At 38.2% G+C, this 24,727-nt stretch overlaps 1 protein-coding gene across 1 annotated transcript in view; it reads left to right on the top strand.

Annotated features, from left to right (window-relative positions):
- The first annotated feature begins 2,073 nt into the window (after window positions 1-2,073).
- The window catches only part of MAGI2 (membrane associated guanylate kinase, WW and PDZ domain containing 2), a 536,664-nt gene continuing 514,010 nt past the window's right edge, over window positions 2,074-24,727 (top strand). The window contains exons 1-2 of the mRNA XM_009883000.1: window positions 2,074-2,092; window positions 2,845-2,961. Coding sequence (XP_009881302.1) covers window positions 2,074-2,092; window positions 2,845-2,961 — 136 coding nt within the window. The remainder of the gene's footprint in view (window positions 2,093-2,844; window positions 2,962-24,727) is intronic.

Genomic DNA, 24,727 nt, shown 5'->3' with positions numbered 1-24,727 from the left:
TGTACAATGGCCTCCAGCTCCTCCTGTTTATTCCCCATGCTGCGTGCATTAGTGTAGATGCACTTCAGCTGGGCTAATTGTCCTGCCACTTTCCTGGGGAGACAAGCCTTAATTCACACCTGATCATGCTCACATGCTTCTGTAGTTACCAAATTATCACTACCCCTCATGTCTTTGCTGCCACACAAACCACCATCCCCTGCCGTCACTGAGACAGACTGCAAGACCTGGTATGCTGCTCCCAGGCACCACTTTTGTAATGCTGGTTTCATCCCTGTCCCCCTTCAAACCTAGTTTAAAGCCCTATGAATAAACCCTGCTAATTCTTGTCCCAGGATCTTTCTTCCCCTACGGGTTAGGCTATCCCCACCTGTTGCCAGTATGCCTGGTTTCCTGTAGATCAGCCCATGATCAAAGAAGACAAAGTTCTGCCAGATGCACCAGCCTCGGAGCCAAGAGTTAATTTGCTGGATCCTCCTGTTTATCCCCTCGTCATCCCCTGCAAATGGTGGGATAGAGGAGAACACTATTTGTGCTCCTGATCCCTTAATCAGCTGCTCCAGGGCCCTAAAGTCATTCTTCATTACCCTTAGACTTCTGGTACCTACCTCTTCACCACCTGCCTGTTCATCTGACTGCTCTTTGAAATTGGCTTTGCTGATGTTACAGTATATGCTCAGATATTAACAAAAAATTTATATGTTTCCCTTTTGCTTGAAAGCTGGTATTTTTTTTTTCTTCTGCATCATGTACAAGTTTTATTTCTGTTGCAAACGTTTGCTTTTGAATCTGTATGTAACAACTACAAGGTTGTAGGTATCTCCTCTGGTAAATATAGATTTTTATACTCCAGGTTGGAATAGTCAATTTGCCGAAAATATCAGGTGACTCTTTTTACGAAACACTTAGGAGGCTTTAGCGCATTCGTTAACACACAGGGAAGTAAACAGCTGTGTTTGAAGCAAAAGGCTGTAAATAAAAAATGCACTTTAAGGGTCAGAAGTCTGGGTAGGTTCCTAAACTTACCTATGTCATAAGCTGAATGATTCAGGTTTGTGTCAGTGGGCAGGCTACAGCTGTTGTTCTCGAACTGGCATTTTCTCAGGCTGCCAGAAAGCATCTGCATCACTGGGCATGTTCTGTATATTAGAGCAAGAAGAGCAAGAGCTGCAGGACCTTTACTCTCTGCAGCCGATCAGAAAGGACAGCTGATTCCGATCAGGAGCAGAGCATTTCTCTGCAGCCTCCTCTAGCCCTCGCCTCCTCTGAAATCTCGTAAGAAATTAGCAGGAGTAAGGATGGTCTGGTCTGCAGTTCAGAGCCCGCTACTAGAAATGGGGTTAGTGGTACCAAAGTAGTAGACTAAGTGGCTCAGCTGGAATCCTGGAGGAACAGAGACCTGTATGGAAGTTCTCAGCCTCTGGGAACGGGGCACACAGGTATTTCTTTGTGTCTGTTATGAGCTGGGAATTTTTTTTTTTTCCTTTTGGTAATGAAAGTCTGCTGTTTTTTTGCCTTTAGCTAAAGATGGGAGAAATTATTTATAAGCTTTTTATAAACCTGGAACAAAAGGGTTTGAAGTTATTGACAAAGAGCAGCAATAATAAGATTATGGACTTGTAATTGGCAGATAAATAGGACTAGCTATAAGGAGAAATATATTTTAATTTATAGCCATTTGTACTATGCAGTGACTTTCAAATAATTAGGTGGGAGTGTTATTTGTTCCTTTTTACAGGAAAATCTTTATATAGTCCGAGTCAATAAGATCTTTGGCAGAGATTTCAATAGCAAATGCCATTTGAAAAAATGTTTTAAGGTTGAATGTATGAAGCAACAAGTCAGGAATCTATCAGCTTGCAATTTTTCATCTCGGGAATATATGCCAGAACTCAGTGTAGTAATGATTTTCTATATTTTTCTTATGTCAGAATTTCAGAGAAGGAAGAAATGCAGTTATTTATAGACCTTTTTTCCATAATTATAAACATGATCCATACTCCAGATTAAAAGAAATGGAGAGAAACTATATTGGGAAATGTTTATTAATCACGTTGGATTAGATTTATAGGTATGCCTTCAATGGTGGAACGTGATACACCAGTTAGTGGCTAAACAATGCTTTAAGGGTTTTTTTTCCAAAAGTTATAGTAAATGTGGCAAATACAGGTTGTTTAACTTTTTTTTTTTTTTTTTTTTTTTTTTCCCACATTTGCAGTGTTATGCTGAGATGTTGTATTACTAATGATTCTTTTCATTGGTGGAAATGCAATATGTACCCTCATTTTCTATAGTGTCTTTTTCAGATATGAGTGCTATTAGAAATAAATAACACAAAAGGTTATATCATATTTATATGATCATTAAGTACAGCTACATTTTATTCTGGTGGCATTTGGACTGAAAACACCAAACATTACAGGGACATTTTGAACCAAGATTTTTTGGTTTAAAAAGCAGGTGGGAAATTGATACAAGGTCATGCAGAACATGATACCTAATAACGTATTATTTAGATATATACGTAGGTAGTTATATAATAACAATATGTTCCATTTTGTGCAGAAAAAAATTGACACCTTTGTCTATAATCCTATATATATATTCTGAACTGTACAGATTTAGCCAGTTAGTTGTCACTAACTGTTTTAACTTTACAATTATTGATAATAAATGATATTATACCAGCTGCATGTATTAACCAGTAAGCTCTTTGTGCTTCTGTCATCCATCGTGACAGAAACATGAAGGAAAATGAGCCACTGAGACTTTAAAAGTGATTCATCACTTCCGTCAAAGCAATATATTTTTAAATCATGCTTTAATTTGTCTTTTCCTTGACAGGAGGCATTGTTGATAAGGACCTTCGTCACTACCTCAATTTACGGTTCCAGAAAGGTTCGGTAGATCATGAGCTCCAACAGATCATAAGAGACAATCTCTACCTCCGCACAGTGCCATGTGAGTAGACTGGAGATGAACAAATCTGTTTTCTTAGTGGCAGCAGACTATCTGAATTAATGCTGCTGAGGCCATTTGCAAGGTGTGAAGAGGTGGACTGCAGATGAAGCAGTCTTTCTGTAAATAGGAATCCTGGCTTGGTTCATGTCTTCCGCATTATGGCTGAGAAACTGAGCTGTCTAATGCTGAATTAATTTCTGAAACAGCATGGTGTTTTCAAAGTTGTAGTTCTCATAAACTGTGGCTCTAGAATAATAATCTTTTTCTTCTGCAGTTTTAAAAAGCACAAATTTAAAGAAAAAAGCAGTTTTCTGGGCTGGTTAAATTGATGTCCAACAGAGAGAGTTTGATATGCCTCGTATTTCACAGTATTATACTTTACCTAATAATACTATGGGGTTTAGAATGCAATAGGAAAACAGAGGAAACATATGAACTAGGAAATTTGGTTGTAGGTGCAACAGGCATGGCAGTGAAGGTTCGTGTTGTGTTGCATACGTATTCTTATGTTGTTGCACACGTCAGTGATATCTGTATCTGAAATATTTTGAAACCTCTAAAATATTTTTTGCAGTTATTGATGTTATTCACCTACTTCTGTAGTAGATGTGAAATTAAGCAGAGGGACATAAGCTGTGTCTGACTGTGAGGGCTGTGCCTTTCAGCACAGATCTACTTGGCTGACAGACAATATGTCATTAAAAATGGACTAAAGTTCCAATATTCTTCCCTCATAAAATAACTGCTTGGTAGAGAAAAAACGGAGCTTCTGGTTTGGGCACCTTTGAACTTGTGGGCTTGACACTGGAATGATAGGCAGAAGAAGGTATAGTAAGTGACTGCTATTTATATGGTAATGAGTGGATGCTCTTTGAAAGCTGTGTTGTTGTGAATGCTACTGTACATTTTTTTCTTTCACTACATCAAAGAATGGAGCTTTGAAAAGCACCACTAAAAAAAGACGCTCAAGTATTTCCCTTTTCTTTTGGAAGCTGAAGCTATATAAATAACAAGGCCTTAATTTCAGGAGTTCCATTCATCCCCGATTAGCAAGGAAGGTGGAGAAACACATTAAAAAATTATTACCTGTATGCAGAAAATGAAGAACATTACATTTATGTGAGATTGATGATAAATTAGGTTTGTCTGAAGGTGCTGAGAAACATCACAGATGAAGTACAAATGCAAGTACAGAGATGCTTTGAGGTTAAATTCCACTTCTTAGGATGTCTGGGGCATCATCAGCATAGGAGTATACTTATTACAGCCCCAGCACATGCTTGTTAATGATGGACATCCAGATTACAAAGAAAGCAAGCCCAACAATATTGCAGCTACTGCATATGTGTAACAGATACTGTCTGACAGCAGTATGAGCATGACGAGTAGGTTTTGGTTTGGCTTTCTTTTTAGTCAAGGCAATAATAAAGTGTTCTCATTCATCAAGTGAAATAGAGTACTCACAGATGGAAACTTATCATTCAAAATGTAGTACTACAACCACAAAGACCACAATTTGGAACCTATAAGCAGTTTATATTACCTTTCCTTTATAGTGTGACTTATCCATCTTTTGTGTCATTTTATGTGGTTAGATTCTTAGGTCATTATTCTGTTACATACTGAGAAGCTTTAACTAAGTAAGAACCAGATTTTCAAAAATTGTATAGTGCTGCAGATGACAGCTGCTGAATTGTTAGGTGAGCAGGCATGTTCTGGGATAGAGTGGAAGACTATCTTCAATAGTGATGGTAGGGAAAAAAAAGTAGTGCCTGGGTGGCATATTTTCGTTGAAATTTTCTTGAAAATCCCATGAAAGTAGCCTTCCTGAAATGTGGGCATTTTAAAATAAAGAAATGGACAAATGTAGACAGGGTGATACGTGGTTGGCTAAAGAAGTTTCCATAATCAGGTAAATGAAAAGGAAACCCCCACACAGATTGAAACCCAGATTTCCCCTCAGTCATAATTGAGGCGAATCGGTTTAATATAATTTTATTCTATCATCTCCTGTATTCACATTTAGAAGGGAAAACATTCTCAACTCTTTTCTTTTTTTCATATAATAACTAATTTTTGAATCATGAACTTACTTTTCAGGGGTGCTGGTATTCAAAATTTTTTCCTTTGGGCAGTCTTTCTCTGAAGCTCTGTACAAAGGCTAAGAGTAATGGTTAGCCGTCCAAACAGTGTACTATATAACTGGTAGGGAGATTTCTTTAGTATGCAGCAGTAATATTTAACTGACTATACCATTGCCCACAACCTCAGTTAATGAGACCAGACTAACCATGTACTTTTTGCCAATCTTGCAACAGATGCCAACGCAGCAAAAGCAACACTCGATTTGGACAAAGCCAACTGCAGGCAACGTAGCTTTTATTTCCAATGACAAGGTTGTAACATAAAGACAAAAAAAAAAAAAAAGCTGAAAAATAGGTGGCAACCTTTTCCCTTTAAAAATGCACCTGCAATCGTTCCTCAGTTATAGAGGTATAATTGCCAGTGAAACCAGGAGAACCTTTATAGGAGAGTCCTTGACCTTGAGTTTTTACTGTTCTTTGCTTTTTGTTCAGACTGACCACACTGGGCATGACCACAGGTTTCTCAGCCTTCCAGGGCAGACTAAGACATCTTTCACTTATGTGAATTGAGGGAGTGTTTTCTGAGAAACTAGGAAGCAGAGAACTAAATCCATAGATATTTTAAATCAAGCCAAACCAAATGTAGTTAGAAGAGGTAAGCCAGTATTTATTGGAAAAGAATTTGAATTGTACGTTATATTTTTGCCCTGTGTGCGTCAAAGGATGGATGGGCCATAAATGCATGACGCGCATGATGGATCAATTCTGCCCACAGAAACTGCGGCCCCTGTGGATGGGGTGAGTTCATTGGGTTTGTAATTCTTACATTTCTCTATTTTTAATAATGCAGTCCCACTTCCTACCAAATTAGAAATGACCGTGTAACCCTAAGAGTCAAATGCTGCCTTCCGTAACTGGTTGCAGTTCTCAGTGCCATACGAAATTGATTTTCCCTGCATTGTCAACAGGAATTACACGCATCTATCCCAGGGCAGAACGTGCAATTGTATTTGCAGCAGTTGAGATGCAGCCGTTAACTAGCTCTGTCCCCAGAGCTGTGTGGCAGCAGTAATGAAACTGATACATAAACAAGAAAATGAAGAAAAAGTTCTTTTAATTTGAAGCTGAGTTAGAAAAGCAATAAAGCTTCTAACAGACAAATTCAAGAAACTGAAACTTTTTTAAAGATACAGTATTGCGAATCACATCGGTGAAAATATGCACTCTTGAGAAGGAAGACTGGGCAGTTGCATTCTGTCAGGGCACAACTCTTGATTTAATCCCAGCAGGAGGACACAACTTCAGCTGTTGAGAAACCAAAAGTAACACAGATGAGATGAGAAATATGCTGAGCATTTAGAGGAATACAAAAAAATGAAAAAGGCTGTTCTGAGGGGAAAGAGAGGTTCACAGGTCTCCAAGTTCAGAAGACTTGACTGAAGTTGGTCTCATTAATTTTCTTCTGCTCTTTCTGTTGCATGGGTTTCTAGCGTAGTTTTCATACCCTAAACTTATTCGTGAAGTTATTTAGGAGCACTAACTATTGAGGTTGTTCTACAATACAGAAAACTAGCCATGGAAAGAAGTGGTAGTTGTTAAACACAGGTAAGCAGTATCTGAAACTCTCCCTTTCTGTCCAAGTCCCGAGATCTGGAGATAGGCCACAAAACACATCTAGGACTGTGAATGGTATTGGCAGACAGCAAATTAGTCATTAGTCAATTACCTTGTGCTTGGTATTGCTCTTGGCAAACTGCAGTTGCCATGTGGGCAAGCACCTCTCCAGTCTTCACTAATGCGAGAAGAGATAGCTCTAACTATGTGTAATCACAAGAATAAAGCTTTGGGGAGAGTTCGTGACAAGAAAGCAGTTTTGGTAGTGATAGTTGTGGTCAGACCTGTCTCCTTTGATATGTCCTTCCAAGCAATTGCAAATTCCATTTCTTTAAGAGCTGGCAAAATAGTAGAGATGTGGTTGGAAGCAGAGTCTGTATGCTTCCTTCCCAGGCGGGGAATATGAAATCATAGTGAAAGACATTCTGATTAAGCAGCACTGGAAAAAGTCAAACAATGACCAGCTGACTCATAGAAGTAAAAAATCATCTATTAATTTGAAGAGATTCCCATTGATACCCTCTGGGATATAACCTCAGATCAACAGCAGCTCAGGTGAATTATTCTATCCCGCTGCACCAATTTACGCCACTGAAGGATGCAGCCCAGAGGTGCATCCTTCACTGGGCACATGTCAGAAGTGATAATGTGAAATAATAATAATAATAAAAAAAAAAAGTCATGGAGCTGAGGAAGTTTCCTTCCTAGTGTTTGCATTTAGAAAAAGAACAATGATGAAAGAGTGGAGAGGACTGGGCGTGTAGCTCAAGCTTATTGTACTGGGTAACACAGAAGACTTGGAGGAAGGATGGTTTATTTAAGACATTTGTCAGCAACATAGGAAAAAGGGTTCGGTTTGTGACTCGGCCACATGCTATATGTGAGTGACCAGAGGCAAGAAATGCAGTTATTATGTGCTGTAGTTCCGCACACATGAAATAGTGATGTTAATTCCTTCTTTTGATTAGTTTGCCTATTGGCATTGTGATTGCTTTATGTTAGGTGAGTGTATATATAATACACTGAACTACAAATATGAAACCTATGAACACTTAATAATATCCTTCCTTTCTGCTGTGATTTCTCATTTTTATACATTTTCTGTGAATAATTAGATTCTTTGGTAATTTTGAGTGACTTTTAAATAAGAACCTAATTTTCAAACATAGTTTTACTTTATTCTAGTATAACCTGGTCTATGTATAAATATATTTAACCTACATGCTGCAGTATTGTCTGTGTACCATTGAAGCCTTATACGTTACAAAGTGCTTCTCTTTGTTGTCTAGTCCTCTTCCCAGAAGAGAAAGTGTATGCAGTGATTTTGGTTTTTGTCTTTTTTTCCTGGACTTACTTTTGTTTGTCTATATGGCAAAGGTGGTTCCATTAGCTTTTTTCTTTCTTTTTTTTTTTTTTTTGTAGATACTAAAGTCAATAAAATGTGTTTCTACTTGAAACAGAAATTGCTGCAGGGTGGTGAGGATGCAGCCTCAGGGGAATTCACTCCATGCTTTCAGCCCTCGAGAAATCTCCATCTCAAAACCAATCAAGGTCCTTCCCTGTGGCAGAGAGGTGTATGTGTTGGGAGACCATAGTCATTTATAGTCATCTTCATGAGTACTAATCAGAAGAACTCAGGCACCTCTGGATGTGTATAAACTGAGTTATGATGAGGCTTGCCTCTCCTCACTGGGGTTGGAGCTAATAGGTGTCATCATAGAACAGTTTGTGTTAATTCTAATACCTTTTATATTAGCCACTATAACAAGGGAGTGACAACATTGAATAAATACTGAAGAAAATCCCAATTACGTACCCAGGTTTTTGTCTACAGTTTCTGAATTTAAAGGTGAAGAAAGAGTGGCGGAGTCAAGTGGGCAATAAATACGTATTGGGTGAGGGTACATCCCACATAGAAACTTTTGTGTGTAGTTTTGTTGCTCTGAGTAAGGACAGGAGATACATTTGACTAATCTGTATTTTGGCAAATATGAGACTTCTCAAATTTCATTTGGAAAATATTTTGTTCCTCTTCTAAAAAGTATGTAGCCAAGAGTATTCAAAAGGGAATGTGTGACACAGACTTGCCAGTGGTTTCATATATTTTTCTTATAAGTTTGTTCAGCGTCAAAAGTGTCTTTCCAGAGTGGAAATTCAGTGCACAGCTTTGTTCTTAAAAGAAAGAAATTAGAAAGTCCAGATATTGTCAGTTAAAAGATCTGCCTGTTTGACGTTATATGGAACTATTCTTAGGATAAAATAACCTGTGCTTAGCACACCGTACCGCCAAGAAACGTCTGCATCACTGGAAATAACAGTACCTAACTTTAATGACTACTTTATTCTTTCAGACAAGTTAGTTATTGCTTCGACTTGACTTTGATGGCTCAGAATAGAGCAACGGAGAGCTCTAGGGAAATGTTCTTCTTGTTGTGTATCTAATGGAGCACACCTCCAAGGTCTACTTAAAGCAGAATCATTGGCAAGCATATTCAGCCTTTTTTGTATCTCAAGTGAAATTAAACCAAATCGGGTAATTAAATGAGGTGAGGGCCGCACAGTGCAGTGTGCAGCACAGCCACGTGTACCAGAAGAGGAGGAGGAGGTCACTGCTTCAAATAACTGACAGCCTAAATAGAAGAGGCAGAGAATGGTTGACAAATAAACCTACAGCACAGACAGGGCCTGAGTTGACTTGCATGAGGTGGAGCGGTGGTTAAACTGGTGCCCATGGACTTTTCTTTCTTTTCCACTGCTACACGTAGTATTCCTAATTACCTCCTGGAAATACACACTGTACACTGACCTGTTTCTCTGAAGATGCTGTGAATGCCTGGTTAAAAAAAAATTGGCTTATGCATCTTTGTATTGACTTTTCTGTGTGATTTTATAGGGGTTTTTTTTGTCTGTTTCAGAGCAGGGTGGTAAAGGTTACAGTTGGCACTGCACTGCCTCAGTCAATGGGCGTGAAGCATTGCTCTGCTCGGAGTGTGTTTGGGCTGCAGGCGCTGCATTGCCATCAGTGAGAAGCAGTGGATGCAAAGAAAACCAAGCAAAAAAAACCCTACCAATTTTGTATTTATTCTTTTTTTAATTTATTGAAGTGAATTACAATTTTACCTTAATTAAGATCTAGGGTAAACGGATGCCCAAACTTTGTCTACAAATAGCAAGGCTGATGATACAAAATATTGTACTGTTTGTTAATTATGAGAAAGTAAACACACATAATTTCTGTCACCTTTCCTCAGAAATTTCTCAACTCTAAATATTGAGGACATCAATTCTCAGCTATGCGTAGGGAAGAGAGTGGCCAGTAGGTCCGGGGAGGTCATTCTCCCCCTCTACTTGGCACTGGTGAGGCCACAACCGGAATACTGTGTCCAGTTTGGGGTTTCCCAGTTCAAGAGGGACAGGGAGCTGCTGGAGCGAGTCCAGCAAAGGGCAACCAGGATGATTGAGGGATTGGAGCATCTGCCTTATGAGGAAAGGCTGAGAGAGCTGGGACTCTTTAGCCCGGAGAAGAGAAGGCTGAGGGGAGACCTTATTACTACTTACAAATATCTAAAGGGTGGGTTGAAGCAGAGTGGAGCCAATCTCTTCTCGGTGGTTCCCAGTGACAGGACGAGGGGCAATGGGCACAAGTTGGAACATAGGAAGTTCCATTCAAATACACGGAAAAACTTCTTTACGGTTAGGGTGACAGAGCGCTGGCACAGGCTGCCCAGGGAGGGGGTGGAGTCCCCTTCTCTGGAGATTTGGAAGACCCGCCTGGATGCAGTCCTGAGGAATGTGCTCTAGGCAATCCTGCTTCAGGAGGGGAGTTGGACTAGATGATCGCTAGAGGTCCCTTCCAACTCTGAAAATGCTCTGATTCAGTGACTAATACATCGTTTTTTTAAATATTCATCTTAAAATAACAGGTATCCAAAGAAAATAAATACTGCTCAAAAAGAAGGGGAGATGGAATGTGTCTGTGGTATAATTGTAGTAAGAAGTGAGTAGAGATGTAACAAATTAAAGAGCAGTAGTTGTGTACCACTTATGATATTACAGCTCGAATGTCCCATTAAAAAATCATATGAAGACATTAGGATGATTTCATTGGCTGTACGGTTACAACAGTTTGCACTTCTCTGGGGTCCTTGCACCCAGATCACTGCTGATTCTGCCCCCCACTCTCAGTCTTTCCACCCCTTCAATCCTCCCTTTCTGCTCCCTTAAACATCATGCTTTTCTTTCCCATTTTTAAAATCAAATGATCTGAAGTCAGTGAGGTTTTTTTTTTATACTTCAGTGCAAATATAAATCATTTGTATAACAGATAATGTGATGCACTGCCAACTGGAGAGTTGATATAATACTGCTAAGGTCACTAGAAGTTTTTGCAGTGAAAAAAAAGGCAGGAAAAAGCTCTGAAATTGCAAACCTGACTCTTTTAAGCAGATTTCCTAAAAAGAATATTGTATAACTTCCTTAAGTGATGTTAACCAGCATGTGATTTAAAGACTAATGTCTCTGGCAAGCAGCTTGAGTTGCTAATCATGCTTGTCTGTAATTATTTATATGTGATATAACACATGCATAATGGCAGATTAGAAGTTTAGTTACAATATTTGTGCTGATTGCCCCTAAGAATTCATCCATTTTGCTTTTAACTTTGAGGAGGTTTTCTAGTGTCGCAAAATGAGTTCTCGAATTCACATGATGCCGAAAGGATAAAGGATAGTGACAGTTTTAAATTGATTTTGATGATAGCACTAATCTTATTGATTACTTGAGAACTAGCAGGAAACTAGAGGGGCAATAGCATAAATCTGATAAAGTACCTTGTCTCTGCAGAACAAGAGCAGCAAATAATAGAAGAGGCCACAATTAACTTATTTTACAAGTACAAGTCATACCTCTTGACTTGCCTAAAGCAGCTTAAAGTTTGGGTAGAGACTATATCTCCCTGTGACAGTAGGCTTTTCCAGCCTGCAGGTCTTAGATGTACTATTGACCTTTTTCCTGAAATAACAAAACTACCTTTGAAATTATGAGAATTACCAATATGATTAACAAAAGTTGCAGCATTGTTGAACATGAGCATTGCAGCATTGTTGAACATGAGCATTCCTATGATTTCTAAACCATTCTTTTTATTTACTCCATGATCTTTTTGAATCGTCTTCTTCATATTAAAAGATTTAAAATATATCCTCTAGATAAATTTAGCAGCCATCTACAGTCAAATAGGTCAAAAAACTGTTTGTTTTTTTTTTCTTTAGGGAAGCTGATGTACTTTACGTAAAGGCAGAAGCACATGCCAGATTGTAGTTTTGTGATAAAACATGGGTAATGCAATTCATCTGGGAACATTAGAACTGCATAGATGGAAGTTGCTTCAAAAAGCTTCTTCACTGTGGAACTTTTCATGTCTTTGGATAACCTTTGGATTTGTAGTCTTTCTTAGTATCATTTAAAGCCTTTGTTTTGTGTTGTTTTTTTTTTTTTAATCCTCTCTGTCTTCTCTCTGTCTTCAGTAAATAAACTGTCAGTGACAGTGGATAATCTTCTCTTACTTGGTGATTTTCATCTGAAGAACAACTGAACAGTGAACATGGAGCACCAACAGCTGCTTTTAGAAATTCAGAACAATAGCAACAAAAGGAAAAGAATAAGATTTGTGTAAAAGAAATAATACTCAGAACTGGATGCCCAAATTAAGCTACTACGTCCATATTTACATCATTTAATAAAAAGGTCCAGTATCAATTTTGGCAGGAGGTCCTTCTTTTGTTTTTCTCTTCTGGGGCTTTCGTCTACAATGACAACAAAAGAAAGTCAGCGGTAGTGAGGATGGACTTCCTTGTGAATAGATTATCTGGTGCATATTGAGCAATTTATGTGAATTGTTAAGCAGTTGGCCAAGTTTGGGTCCAGCAAATAACCAGCTAGCTACCATCTATGTCTCTGAATTGCACCTGCAGTTCAGTAGCCTCCTCACACTGGCTGGAGCCCAGTTCCTTGCTGGTTTGTTCAGACACCACGCTATGTGCCACCGCTCCCTTCTTTTAAAAAGGTTATGTCTATGTTGCATTAATGAGATTATACAACTGAGAATACTTTAAAGCTTTTTTCAAGCTTTGCAATTTTTTTCATGCCCCCACCTTTAGAGAACAAGGTACCCCTCGTATTTTCTGGGTCTTCTGAAGAAAGAAAGAATTTCAAAGCTTTTGTGCGTGGTAAGCCAATGCCAATGGACTAGTGCCTCTAGTGGCACACCATGTTTTAGATTCAAAAGTAGCCTGGCTAGAATAAACCCTTTAATAATAAATGCTTTTCAACATCTGAAGAGTGAATAAAGCTTTGGTTTCACCAGTAGGAGTGAGATTAATTTATAATTTACTGGTGGAAAACTGTTAAGAGGAAAACTCTTTTCCGCAAGTCCTTTCCTTTTTATTTCCCTTTATCCCGAGGGTACGACTGTCCTGTGGTTGTCCCATGACAGTTTGTCACAACTTTATATTTCTCCTGTATCTCCAGGTTTTGATTCCACCCAATGTACTTTTCTTTTTCCGATGTATTACTGTTATTAACACATCAACCTCTTGACTAGCTATCAATCTAGTATGGATTATTCAAATCATTCTGTCAAATTTATTTCAATGATTCTGAATATGGAAATGTTCCTACTGTGGAGATGGCAGAAATATATTTTGGTTTAAAAAAAATTATAATAATGCAGAGGTTCCAGATTGTATTTCAAATGAAAGCAGCAGTCTGGATTTAAATGCAGAACGGTGTTATAACTTCACCTTTAAAATTCTTGTCTTCAAATTTTAAAAGGCTGGTATGGACAGATATGAAAGGCTCTAGAAAACAATATTCTTTCCAGTTAGATATTAGATTTATTTTTAGTATTAAATTTTCTAATAATATATTACACGTGTCATTATTTTATCAGTGTATTTCCTTTGTATTTTTGTGGAAAATAACCGGTAACACATATGATACATTGATAAGATATTTTCACATTGTTCACAAAATTAGCAGATCACTTTATAAGTAGCAAAGAATGAAATTTACTCTAGACTGCTGATGGTGCAGTCTCTACCTGTGTTCTAGTGGCCTTTAGCTAATGACAAAATGCACACCACTACTCATTTCAAGTCATCTCTATTTTCTGATTCCCTTTTTTTTGTTTTTGATTGACTGATAAGCTTCCTTTTTCAACACATATTGGTACTGATATGAGTTCAATTCATGTTGGTACTGACTTGACTGGATGCTTGACCCATTTTTTGGTATTTGTTAATCTTAAAGAAACACAGAAACATTTTGGTTTTTTTTTTTTTTTTCAAGCTTTAAATTGAAAACATCCAACCCCTTCTTGGAAAAATAGAAGCCTTTTTTTTTTTTTTTTTTCTCTGCAGAAGTTGTAGGGCACTTCTTGGAAAGTTTGATTGCAGGTGTGTCAGGAATCATGCAGTTGAGCTGTCCTGCTACGATTCACTCATTTCACAGAAGACTTCATTTAATTGCAAATGCACATTGCACCGTACTCCTTCTTGAAGAGCTCTTGGAATCCAAGAATAGTCTGTCATTTAATGACCTTTAATTCACTGGAAAATGTAAACTATGGTGGCATTCAAAATATTTATTTGGCAAGGTTTCCTTTCAGAAGCTGTTTTTACACAAGATTTCCTGGTAGTAGTAGCAGCATCTGTTAAAATAAATAAATAAAAAAAATCTCTTGTTCCTTTAGAGATGGCCTGTTCTGCATTGTGTTCCTGTAAAATACATCGAGTGTTGAGTGATTCTGAGCCTCTGCAAGTTCTGTTTGCTTGTGGAAGGTTATGAGCACTGCCTACGTCTCCTGACTGGGCTTGCATTCCCCATGTAGCAGGTCTGTTTCCTTTACTATTTTAGATACCCCATGCAGCAAAGAGCTGGGCCACTGCTTTTTCGTTCTATCCACGCAAATCCTCTGTAAATCTCTCTGTACCTGTCCTGTTCTGTGCAGTCTCAAGTAATAAAAAGGCTTTCCCTCCTTTGCTCTGCCAGAGGGAGTGACTGGGCAAAAGAAGGTATGAGGAACGCATCCCTATACAGTGCTATTATACAGTTGTTGACATTCTCAGTGAATAGTTGCAATGTACACAAGTTAGCACAACTTGGTGCAAAGCCCCTCAGTCTGCCATCATCATGCAGCATCTCCTGGTTGCCCCATGCTTTGCTCAATTGCAGTTGATGAGGCCCAGCTGGCTGCATACTCTGTTTCTATTTTTCGTGTCTGAATACAAAAAATATATTTGGAAAAGTTGGCAAAAACATTTCATATGTATGGCTGCAGGTAATCTAAAATATTATGGGCAGACTGAGGATCTTCCAGTTATTTTACAACTTTTGGCAAAGAATTAGTCTTGCAGTAATTGGAATGTACTTGGTTATACCAGGTCAATGGACCATACATTTTATTATTCCTCCTTAAACCCACGTATCTATATATTTTCAATATCAGTACCTAATCATTCTTATTTTCTTGTAATGAATGGCTTTGTATGATTTAAGAAGTGTACATCAGAATATTAGAATTATAGAATTGTCTAGGTTGGAAGGGACCTTTAAGATCAAGTCCAACCATCAACCTAACACTGCCAAAACCAGCACTGAACCATGTCCCTAAGCACCATGTCTACCTATCTTTTAAATACCACCAGGGTTGGCAAGATTATATTTTGTATGTTAATTTCATCTCATAGTGTTATCTAATCAGAATAACTTAGAATAATAAGGCTTGTGATTACATTTTGCAGATGAAAATAAAAAAGAATCAAAAAAATATTTTTGGACTAGAGGCAAAAAAACCAATCTTTGATTAAAGAAGATGATGCTAATGTGCTACTGAAATTTGGGAGGTGCTAGAGTGAATTAAAAGTAGGTTAAAAGCATTCAGGTTCTTCAATGGTGTCTGAGTTGGCACATTAAATTCGCTTAGTGGCCAACACTACCAGAATACTGCTGTGAAGAAGCTACTATTGTAGTAGCTGAAACAACAGCTTGGTAGTATGTACAGCTTATAGTGCCAAGTTTTCATGTGTCTGAACAGAATGAAATAAGAGGTAGTTGCTTATATATCAAGAACTGCCATGGGTGCCTAAAGCCATCATTCTTATTCACACAGAAGTTACTTTTTATTTCCACAGCACTGTTAGGGTTAGAACCCCAGAGGAACATATCTAAGTTTAGGTTGACTTTTGGTTCTTGTCTAGATCTGTGGTCATTAAAATCCTTGTTCTTCTGCCATCTAACTTTACAGAGCGATAAAATACTTAGTTGCTTAAGTTTTCATCAGTACAAGTACCTAAACTCCTATATCATTGGTCTGGACAGTCATGTGAATGTTCTAGCTCGTGTCAGGATTGATTCTACTATGCCAAACCTTTGGGTTTCCCGAGGAGTCTGTTTTCTAGATGTTAATGTAAAATAAACCAGGTACCATACAAAGTGCAGTAGAAGTCATTGCTTTTGTTTGAAAATTTTGCTGGTGGAGAGAAGATACAAACACCCCATGTTGTTGACTCTGTATGAGTAAACCCTGGCTGACTCCCCGCGCGGCAGGCTGGTGGTTTGGTGTTTGACTCCAAGCCTTCAGCAACTGGGCAGGGAAAGGAAGCTTGTGACTTGAGGCTGTGGATTTTACACAGGTTGGAGAAGGTAGCTTACACCAAAGCTAATGCTTACGTGATGAAACTTTGTAAGTCTTGTCCGTATAATAAGGCTCTTTCCCAAATATGCCTCAAGGTTTATGTCCTCTGGATAATATAGTGCAGCTACCTTCTTAAGGACTGGATAAAAATCAAGTTGGTTCCATATTTCTCTCTTTCTCTTCTTTATTTCTTTCTTTCTAAATCCTGTGAGGAGATGGTAAAATGTACAGCTGAGTAGTGTCATTTGACTATTCAGGGTTTCATTCAAGGAATATGTGAAATAATATAGAGTTCTCCGTAAATTACCAAAGGTTATGGGGCAGATTTTATTCACCTGTGCATCATGTGGAAGGAGGTTAGCTATAATATATATTATCTAATCTTTAGTTTATCTTTGTGTGCTTCAAAAATAATGATAATTTTCTATAGTGCTTCAAAACTTGCTGTGATATCATCAGTCCTTTTATTTACAATGCAAATCCATCTGTACTTGCATCAAGATTTGAGCACTAACTCGCCACTATTTAAATACACAGTTAAAATTGTACTGACTCAGAAATATAGTAATTAGAGCCAGAAACAATTTAGTAGTCTGGATTTTAAAGCTGTCAGAGAACAGCTGTCATTCTGGTTTTGTACCTTATAATGCCATGTCCTGGAAAAGAGTGATACATTTTCAAGAAAATCCTTCCTTTCATCATCTTCACAAAAAAAGAGCATTTAATTACTCCTGTTCTTTCCTGTCATTATCCTTGATTTGCGTCTCCCAACTCTGATATGTCTGGTGGGCTTTTGTAGAGATTTCTACTTTTCAGACGCTTCTAAGTAAGATGCAAGATTATTTCTGGCCTGGATCAGAGCTGTTCATTCTGAACTGGAGAAAAGAAGTGGGAGAAGAGACAGGATTTCTGAGCGATTCAGAGGTGACCATGCTTCCACTAGCTTCCTTTTTTTAAAAAAAAAATTTGAAGTCCACGAGGCACTGTGTTTCTAAGAGCTTTTTCTGCCTACTAAGCTGAGGAAAATATCCAAGCTCTCTGCTTTAAAGAATTTATTTCTGTTAAGTAGTTCCTATTTTATTGAAATTCTCTTAAAAGTTCTGAAAAAGCAGTGAAGTCTGAAAGAAAAGGGAAGACTTCTGCAAGATGCAATTATACTGTCTCTCTTTGTCCCTTTTTTATTAAATGTGGAAGACTTGAGCAACAATAATAAACATAAGAAAATGTTAGTTCTTGTATAATCCTCCATTAGCATCATAAAAGAGAATTCTGAATAAAGATTAAAGGTTTGTTTTTTTAAAAAAAAGGTTACAGATTTAAGTTCTTTCTTCTACAAAAGAAGGAAACTTAAAAGAAGATGAGCATAAATGAAAAGGGAAAAGATAAAGCAGAGGGCTTTGTTATAAAAACAAATGTCTCTGTTTCTTGTGGCCGGTATTTTTTGTCCACCAGATAGTGGAGTGGCCTGAAATGGAGACACATCATGGGGGAAACTGAAGTGCAGCTTTGTCCTTTAGCTCAGTACAGACCTTGGAAGTGATGTTGTCATTTTTCAGTAAGAGTTTCATGCAGTGAGCAGTGTGCACATACACCAACATTTCCCTAACACTGCGGCAATGATGTATCTTCTTTTGGTAACTTTAGGTCAAGCGAGCATAATAACGACTTCAAAATTTAAAGATTCTAACTGAAATTCTAGAAATAAGGTTGCAATGTTTTGTACTGGAGGAACAACCCTTACAGAGTTGCCTTTCAAGGTCATGGGTAAAGCTCAGTAAAAAGACATTAAACACTTATGTACCACGTATATCACTTTCATTTCTAAAAAGCAAAACTCCCTGTATAAATTCCTTGTAGCTCATTAGTCACTGCAACTTTCTAATGGTAATTTTCACTGAGTTCGGAAACATGGAGGGGTTGCTGAGAGTATGTCTTTAAGTGCATTATGGCCAAAGGCCAAATCATGCTCTTGTAGAAAGGCAAAAGTCTTCCTGACTTGGACAGGAGCTTCCTGAGGCCACAGCATTGCTGTCATCAGGGACATGCTATGGCATGGACTACAGTTTAAAGTACAGCAACTGGTCTTTTACTCTGCTTTGGAAATGTCTGTGGTCATAAACAGTTACCAAAGGCTGTACAAGAGCTGAATTTGAAGAGGATAATTATATTTTTGGAGAGACCGTAAGCTCTGAGCAAAAAATGCAGCTCTTATCCTCCTGTCGAGTGACTCGAGTGACGTCCCAGGTCTCAGGGTATGTGACACAGGATTAGACCATGTGGCAGTTGTCGGTGAAGCCGTTTGGGTGGTGGAGGGAACATGTTTGTGTTCAAGAGAAGAGAACAATTTGTGTTTCATTTCATAAAGCCTCTTCTGAAGTGATTAGTATTTGTTTCCCCAATTCTGCTGTGACTGATCTTAAAAGGAGGAAGAACGTTACCACCTTCGCCTGGCTTCGGCATTGAAAAAAAAAGTTGCTTTAGTGGTGATTTTAACTTACCAGCTAAGAACATAAGCAAAGTTACATAGGAAATGTACAGAGGCACAGTCATAACTTGGGAGTGCATTTTTTTACTGCTGGAGTGAAATATCATCATGGACTTTCATTGAATTGAAGTGAGAATTAATTTAGTTCTATATGTCCCTGGTAGAATTTTGTTAAATTACTACAGGCCTTAACTTTCTGCATCTTGTAAAATAATGCACTGCTTCCCCAGACAATACAATGATGTTTATAGCAGCTTAATTTTTTTCATTATGTGATTCCATGTAGCATCTATAAAGATGTGATCTGCACAACACTAACAATCCTTCAAAGTTAAAGCTTAAACAGATCGATGTCATCAGGTCCATTAAACTCAAAGCACAAAACACTTCACACTGCTGGCCAGAAGGGTTAGTAAAGATGTAAGAGTTATATAAAAACAACAAAACAATGAGTAATTATGGAAACTAGACTCTCAACCTGAGTATTCTAGAAGTCATGCACAGGAGACTCTTCAATGCTCCAGTGCTGAGCATTCTTCTGGTCCACTTCTGTTCTGGTGCAGGATCATGGCACGAGGTTGAAAATGTCTTTTCTCCCTGTTAGGTCCTCCATCATAGGTGTTAAATATGCGGTTATAGGAACTGCTTCTAGTTTAGTCCCATAACAACACAGAAGGAGGAGAGAAGGGGGATTTGCTAGAGAGAGAGAGGAACATTTAAACTGGGTTGATCTGTATTTTGGTTCATACCATGTATGTACATCATTGTGCAGAGCCCCTCTGTTCCCCGTGAGCTGTGTAGTGTCCCCATTCAGACAGTATTGCATAGAACTGCAGAACGCAGCAGACAGAGAAACGTGTGTCTCCATACATTACTCCATACGGCGCTGTAGTGCTGTGGTCTCACTCTGTACTCCAATTCTCCTTTCATACCCCAAAGAGGGACCACAGAAAATGTGGTAAGACTTAAAGAGCAATTTCCTTGGCCAATATGGGGTGGCCAGTGGCAACAACACACAGTCCTGCCCCTTTCAAGGTGGTGGCTGTGTCTGTGCTGGAAAAAACACATAGAGATGAATAGAAAATAGTGACCCTGTAGACTAATGGGAAGGGATTTCCTTCTCTTCATCTCCACTTATAAAAACATATGACGTATTTAAGTGTTCTGTTAGCTTTATCTCCACTGCTCCATGAATCTCTCACAGAAGTGTACTTCCAAGCTTATTTTCCGATGACAGGTGCTGCCAAGTTTGAGATGAGAAAACTGGTTCTGAATGATACAGACCTATTTTCATTTCTGGGAGCTGAAGGATATCACGTCATCTTGGCAAATATTATTCTGCAGATATTATCTCAAAGCAATTGTAGAACTTTTAAAATATGTAGGCACACATATATAAAATAGCACACATGTAGGGTTGGTTTTGTTTTTTTTTTTTCTTGTTTTCCATAGGATTATTTAAAAGATTGCGAGTCATAGTTTGAGTGATGTTCTCATTGTCCTTGGTTAGATTCATGATTCTGGCCAGCTGCTTTGTTAAATCTAGACCATATACTACTTCTCTTTCTGTGTCACTAAAAAGCATGAGAAGAGGAAAACAGCCACAGCCCTATTGCATGGGAGCAACTAGCAGTAAAAAGAGTTCAATGTCACCTTCCCATTACTTTCCAGTTCCACAAATGAGTTCTGCAGTAGCATAGGGAAGAGATGAGTAGAGATAATCAGAGCCTACTCTAACGACATGAGTTCACTCATCAAGGACAAATAGATGAGCACAACTTGTCTGTTCATTCTCTGCAGGCAGCATGAGCACCAATATCACTCTGCTAAGAGTTTGGGCTTGTTTGCCACCCACGGAGGCAAGGATTTGGTTCTCTGTATTTCACTCTATCCATAAATACAGTCATGCCGCAATAATGCTGTTGATTGGATATAATGCTGCTGTTGTGTATTGTTCGTATAGAACGCTTGAACGATGGGTTAGAATTCTGCAATATATTTCAGATGGGCAATGCCATAGAAGTAAAACAAATTATTATTAGAGTTGTTTGGTAATTTGAGGCAACAGCCTACTTTACATAAATGCAAAGAGGAGTTGGCAACTAAATAAACCACTTCTTAACTTCTTAATTTTCTTTTCAGTTTCATCTGTTTTATTTTTTTCTCCTTTATTTTATTATTCAAATTAAAATTCAGTGCTTGACAACTAAAGCATGATGCATGGCAATTCTATTTCTTTCTAGAAATGCTGAATTTTCTATTTATCCACTGGTGTTCGAATCTATGTAAATGTTACATTAATTATGATATCTGTTGTTGCCTATCCATACCGCCTGCAATTATTTTATCCATATGTGTAGAGAGAACGCAATGCCTACACGGATTGCAGATGTGAAGGGATCCATATGTCCTTGGTGAGCCACACACAGCATTCTGTGAGATCAAGGTCTAAAGTCTAGTACTCACAAGGACTTTTGTGGAGCAGGGGACTTGGAGAGAGTCAAAAGCTGTACCTTACTGACTCTAAAGCTGAATTAGATCTGCAGCTAGAACTCTTATCCTTTTTCAGAACGTATTCTGTGCAATGAATCTTAAGTTAGTACTCTTAAGAGTTTTCATTATTCTGAATATATAGTAGCAACCAATTCTCAGCTGATGTCAATCAGTATAACCCATTACTGTTGGGGAGTTTTGGAGATTAACACTGTCTAAGGCTTTAACCTCGTTATGATAGCCAGGAAACATCAAGTTCTGTTTCCACATGATTACGGAATGCTAACGGCTCTCTTGATTTTACTGATACAGATTGGCACAAATAGCTCTGATCATTGCTGAGCGAAGTATGTTCCTGAAACATCAGAATAATTAAATTGGTAGTTTTGCAGCATTTTTCTATAGAGACTTGTAAATTGCTTTGTTCTCCAAAATTACAAAAGAAATTAGGTAAAACTTTAATCATAGAACTGTAAAAGGCTGCAAATTTGAAAAGCAGGATCTTTATTGTATTCTTTAAATAATATGTTGTTATTGTCAATTCCATAGTTAAAAAAAAACAAACAAAACCAAACAAAAACTTCAAATTCAAATTAAGAAAACTTAATTCATTTATTTTTATGTTTTTTAAATAATTCACTTCTGCAGCACAGTGAAGTGCCGGTTGTCATAATTGCTGCCTGGGAAGGGATTCCTTTTCCAAGGTCATTTCTGTCACATCCCCTCTTTTTTTTCTTTCATCTTACTTCTGAAAATAAATGTCATGTTGTAGCTTAAAGACTATTATAAGCAATAGCATTCCTGAATGCAGCTGTAGTTGAGGATCTACCTACTCTTCCTTTTAGAAAATTGATGCAGGTTTCACTGCTAAACCCGAGTGCACCAATCTCGGTTAAAGTCAGGGTGAAAAACTGCAATTCTATATGGTCTCATTTCCATAAAGGTGATTTTTATTGGGACTATTTTAGCTCCTGTGTGCCTTTGGGAACAGAAGGAAAGCAACAAGAACATGAGCTAGGACTGCTCACATAGGCAAAAGGTATTCATTTCCTTGAAAGAAAGAAGAGAACAGTAGATGTTGGAGGGAGTCTGTATATTTTTTCTGACAAGAGGAGGAAGATCATGCTTTATCTTACCGTTCTTCTGAAGAAATCAGTGATAAACTGAGAGATTGTGGGAAGCAAATATAAGTCATAGGATTCAATTACTTCAGTGATGATTTTTGGACTAGGAATGACTTTTGTAGAGAAGGAATTCAGGCTGTTCCAAGGATTTTCACAGCACAAGCAAGGTCAAAAGAAGTAGAGTGAGCCATGACAACAATTTGTTAAAGACGACCTAGCTAGGGACAGAGGTAGGGAAGAAGAGAATGAAAAAAATGGAAAGAGTTGGTGGTGATGAATGATGCGATGATGGAGAGGTGATTCAACCATTGGGTTCTGACCTCCTTCTGGAAAGTCAGAAGCTGTGTAAAAAGCCTTTGGTTCGGTGGAAGTGTTGAATTTTACCTTTAAGATGTATAAGGACACGAAAGGTAAAAAATATGTTGCAGCTTGGATGTTGCAATCAGCAGGATGAATGTGACAGGCTGAGAAGCACAGAAAAGAGAAGTGGGAGGACCAGTTGAAGAGGATGGCTGATGGAGTTGGTCCACAGCTTGGCTTTAGATGACAGTGATGAGCAAATAAGGGGAGGAGGGAAGATGCCATTGAACAGTCAGAAGGAGTAGGGCAGATACAGGACAAAGACCTCAAAACAGAAAGAGCAGAGAAGGTGACAGACATTCCCAGCCTGGAACAATTTGGGGCAGGGATTGTAGGAAAATTAGAAATCTTGTTTAGAGATGGCAGCTGCCCAAACAGTGCCTGACACATGCTGGTATGTTGATAAACGTGAGCTTCCTCTGGAAGGACTGGCTGGCTATGGTCTCATGGGGTAGTCTGGGAAGTTGCAGCACTAACATTGGCCTCAGCCAGAGGTAGAACAGGCCTCCTGAGCTGGTGTGTGAGGTATGGTGCCATACCAACACTTCTCACCAGGTTCCTGTCCAAACTGCAGGCAGGTTAAGTTTGTGTATACTTGCACTCATTTATGTTGATTTTCTGCATGGGAACTAAGAAACAGAGGAGAGTGAAATGAGGCTTTGGGGGCTTGTGATCATGGGTTTGGAAACGTGGGTTCAGAGGGTGGATGGAGGAGGTGGGCATGAGGTTCTGTAACACAAACGAAAAAAAGAGGGTGTAATTTTCACTAGGCTGATTGAAGTGGCAAACCTGCAGGGAAAATACTGTGTGACAGGATCATTAAAGATTTCATTATAACAGAAATCCAAAAGGAGGTGAATTAAAACAACTGCTAAACTCTGACATTTTCTAATTTTTGAGTACTATGGTTTACAAATGTAATAATGTTCTTCTGTCATAACTTACAGAGTAGAAATAGTCATACAATGTTAGGTGGTTTTTGTTTTTGTTTTTTTTCTTGGAGGAAACAACAGCATTTGGGGAGGGGAGAAACTTAGATTTTTATCTTTGTTCCTGCTTATAGTACTGGCAAGACTAAACTGGGAAAAAAATAATGTTCAAGCTCATTTTAATGTAAAGTAACTACAGCTCTCAGTAAATGTGAATACTGAAATGATTTCTTAATAGAAAACCCAGTATCACTTTAAATATTAAAAGAAAAATTTTAGTTGGCCTTATCAGGGAGACTTTCTGCACAAAGATTTACACTTTTTTTCAAATCTCTTACTAGCTTTATGCAATCATTCTGACATTCTTGGAGGAAAGAACAATAGTAAAATACATGCTGGCAGTTGCAGCTAACAGTCTGGAGTGATACAGAGAACAAGATAAAGAAAGATTCTGAAAAAATAGAAGCTTGCTTAGAGTGTGTCTAGCCCAGTGTTCATAAAACTGATATTGTTGTTTATTTCCAGTAGCTGTGTAAAGCTATGAAATAATTAACAAAATGTGAGAGAACTAGTTCATGATCTTTGTGCCAAGGAGGTTTTTATGTACCAGCTAGGGAAGCTAGTAGCATTCTTTAGAAAAATACAGTGGAGCTGTAGTAAAGCAAAAGAACAATGATTAATATTTTCTACTGTCGGTTAATGGAGATTTTGCTCTTTTAATTGCAAACATTTCTCTGGGGTTTCTGGTAGAATCAGAAGCACTGGAAATGCATTGTGTGTGCTGGGGGACCTCAGAAATACAACACAATGATATGCTGTTTAAAATGAGAAAAGTTTTTTGTCTAAATCACACAGTTTCACAGAATTTTCAGAGTTGGAAGGGACCTCTAGAGATCATCTAGTCCAACTCCCCTGCTGAAGCAGGATTGCCTAGAGCACATTACTCAGGACTGCATCCAGGCGGGTCTTCAAAATCTCCACAG

Source organism: Charadrius vociferus, unplaced genomic scaffold (genome assembly GCF_000708025.1).
Source record: "Charadrius vociferus isolate BGI_N301 unplaced genomic scaffold, ASM70802v2 scaffold32, whole genome shotgun sequence".
NCBI lineage: Eukaryota > Metazoa > Chordata > Aves > Charadriiformes > Charadriidae > Charadrius > Charadrius vociferus.
Note: the sequence above shows the minus strand (reverse complement) of the source record. Positions and strands in the feature narration are given on the sequence as shown.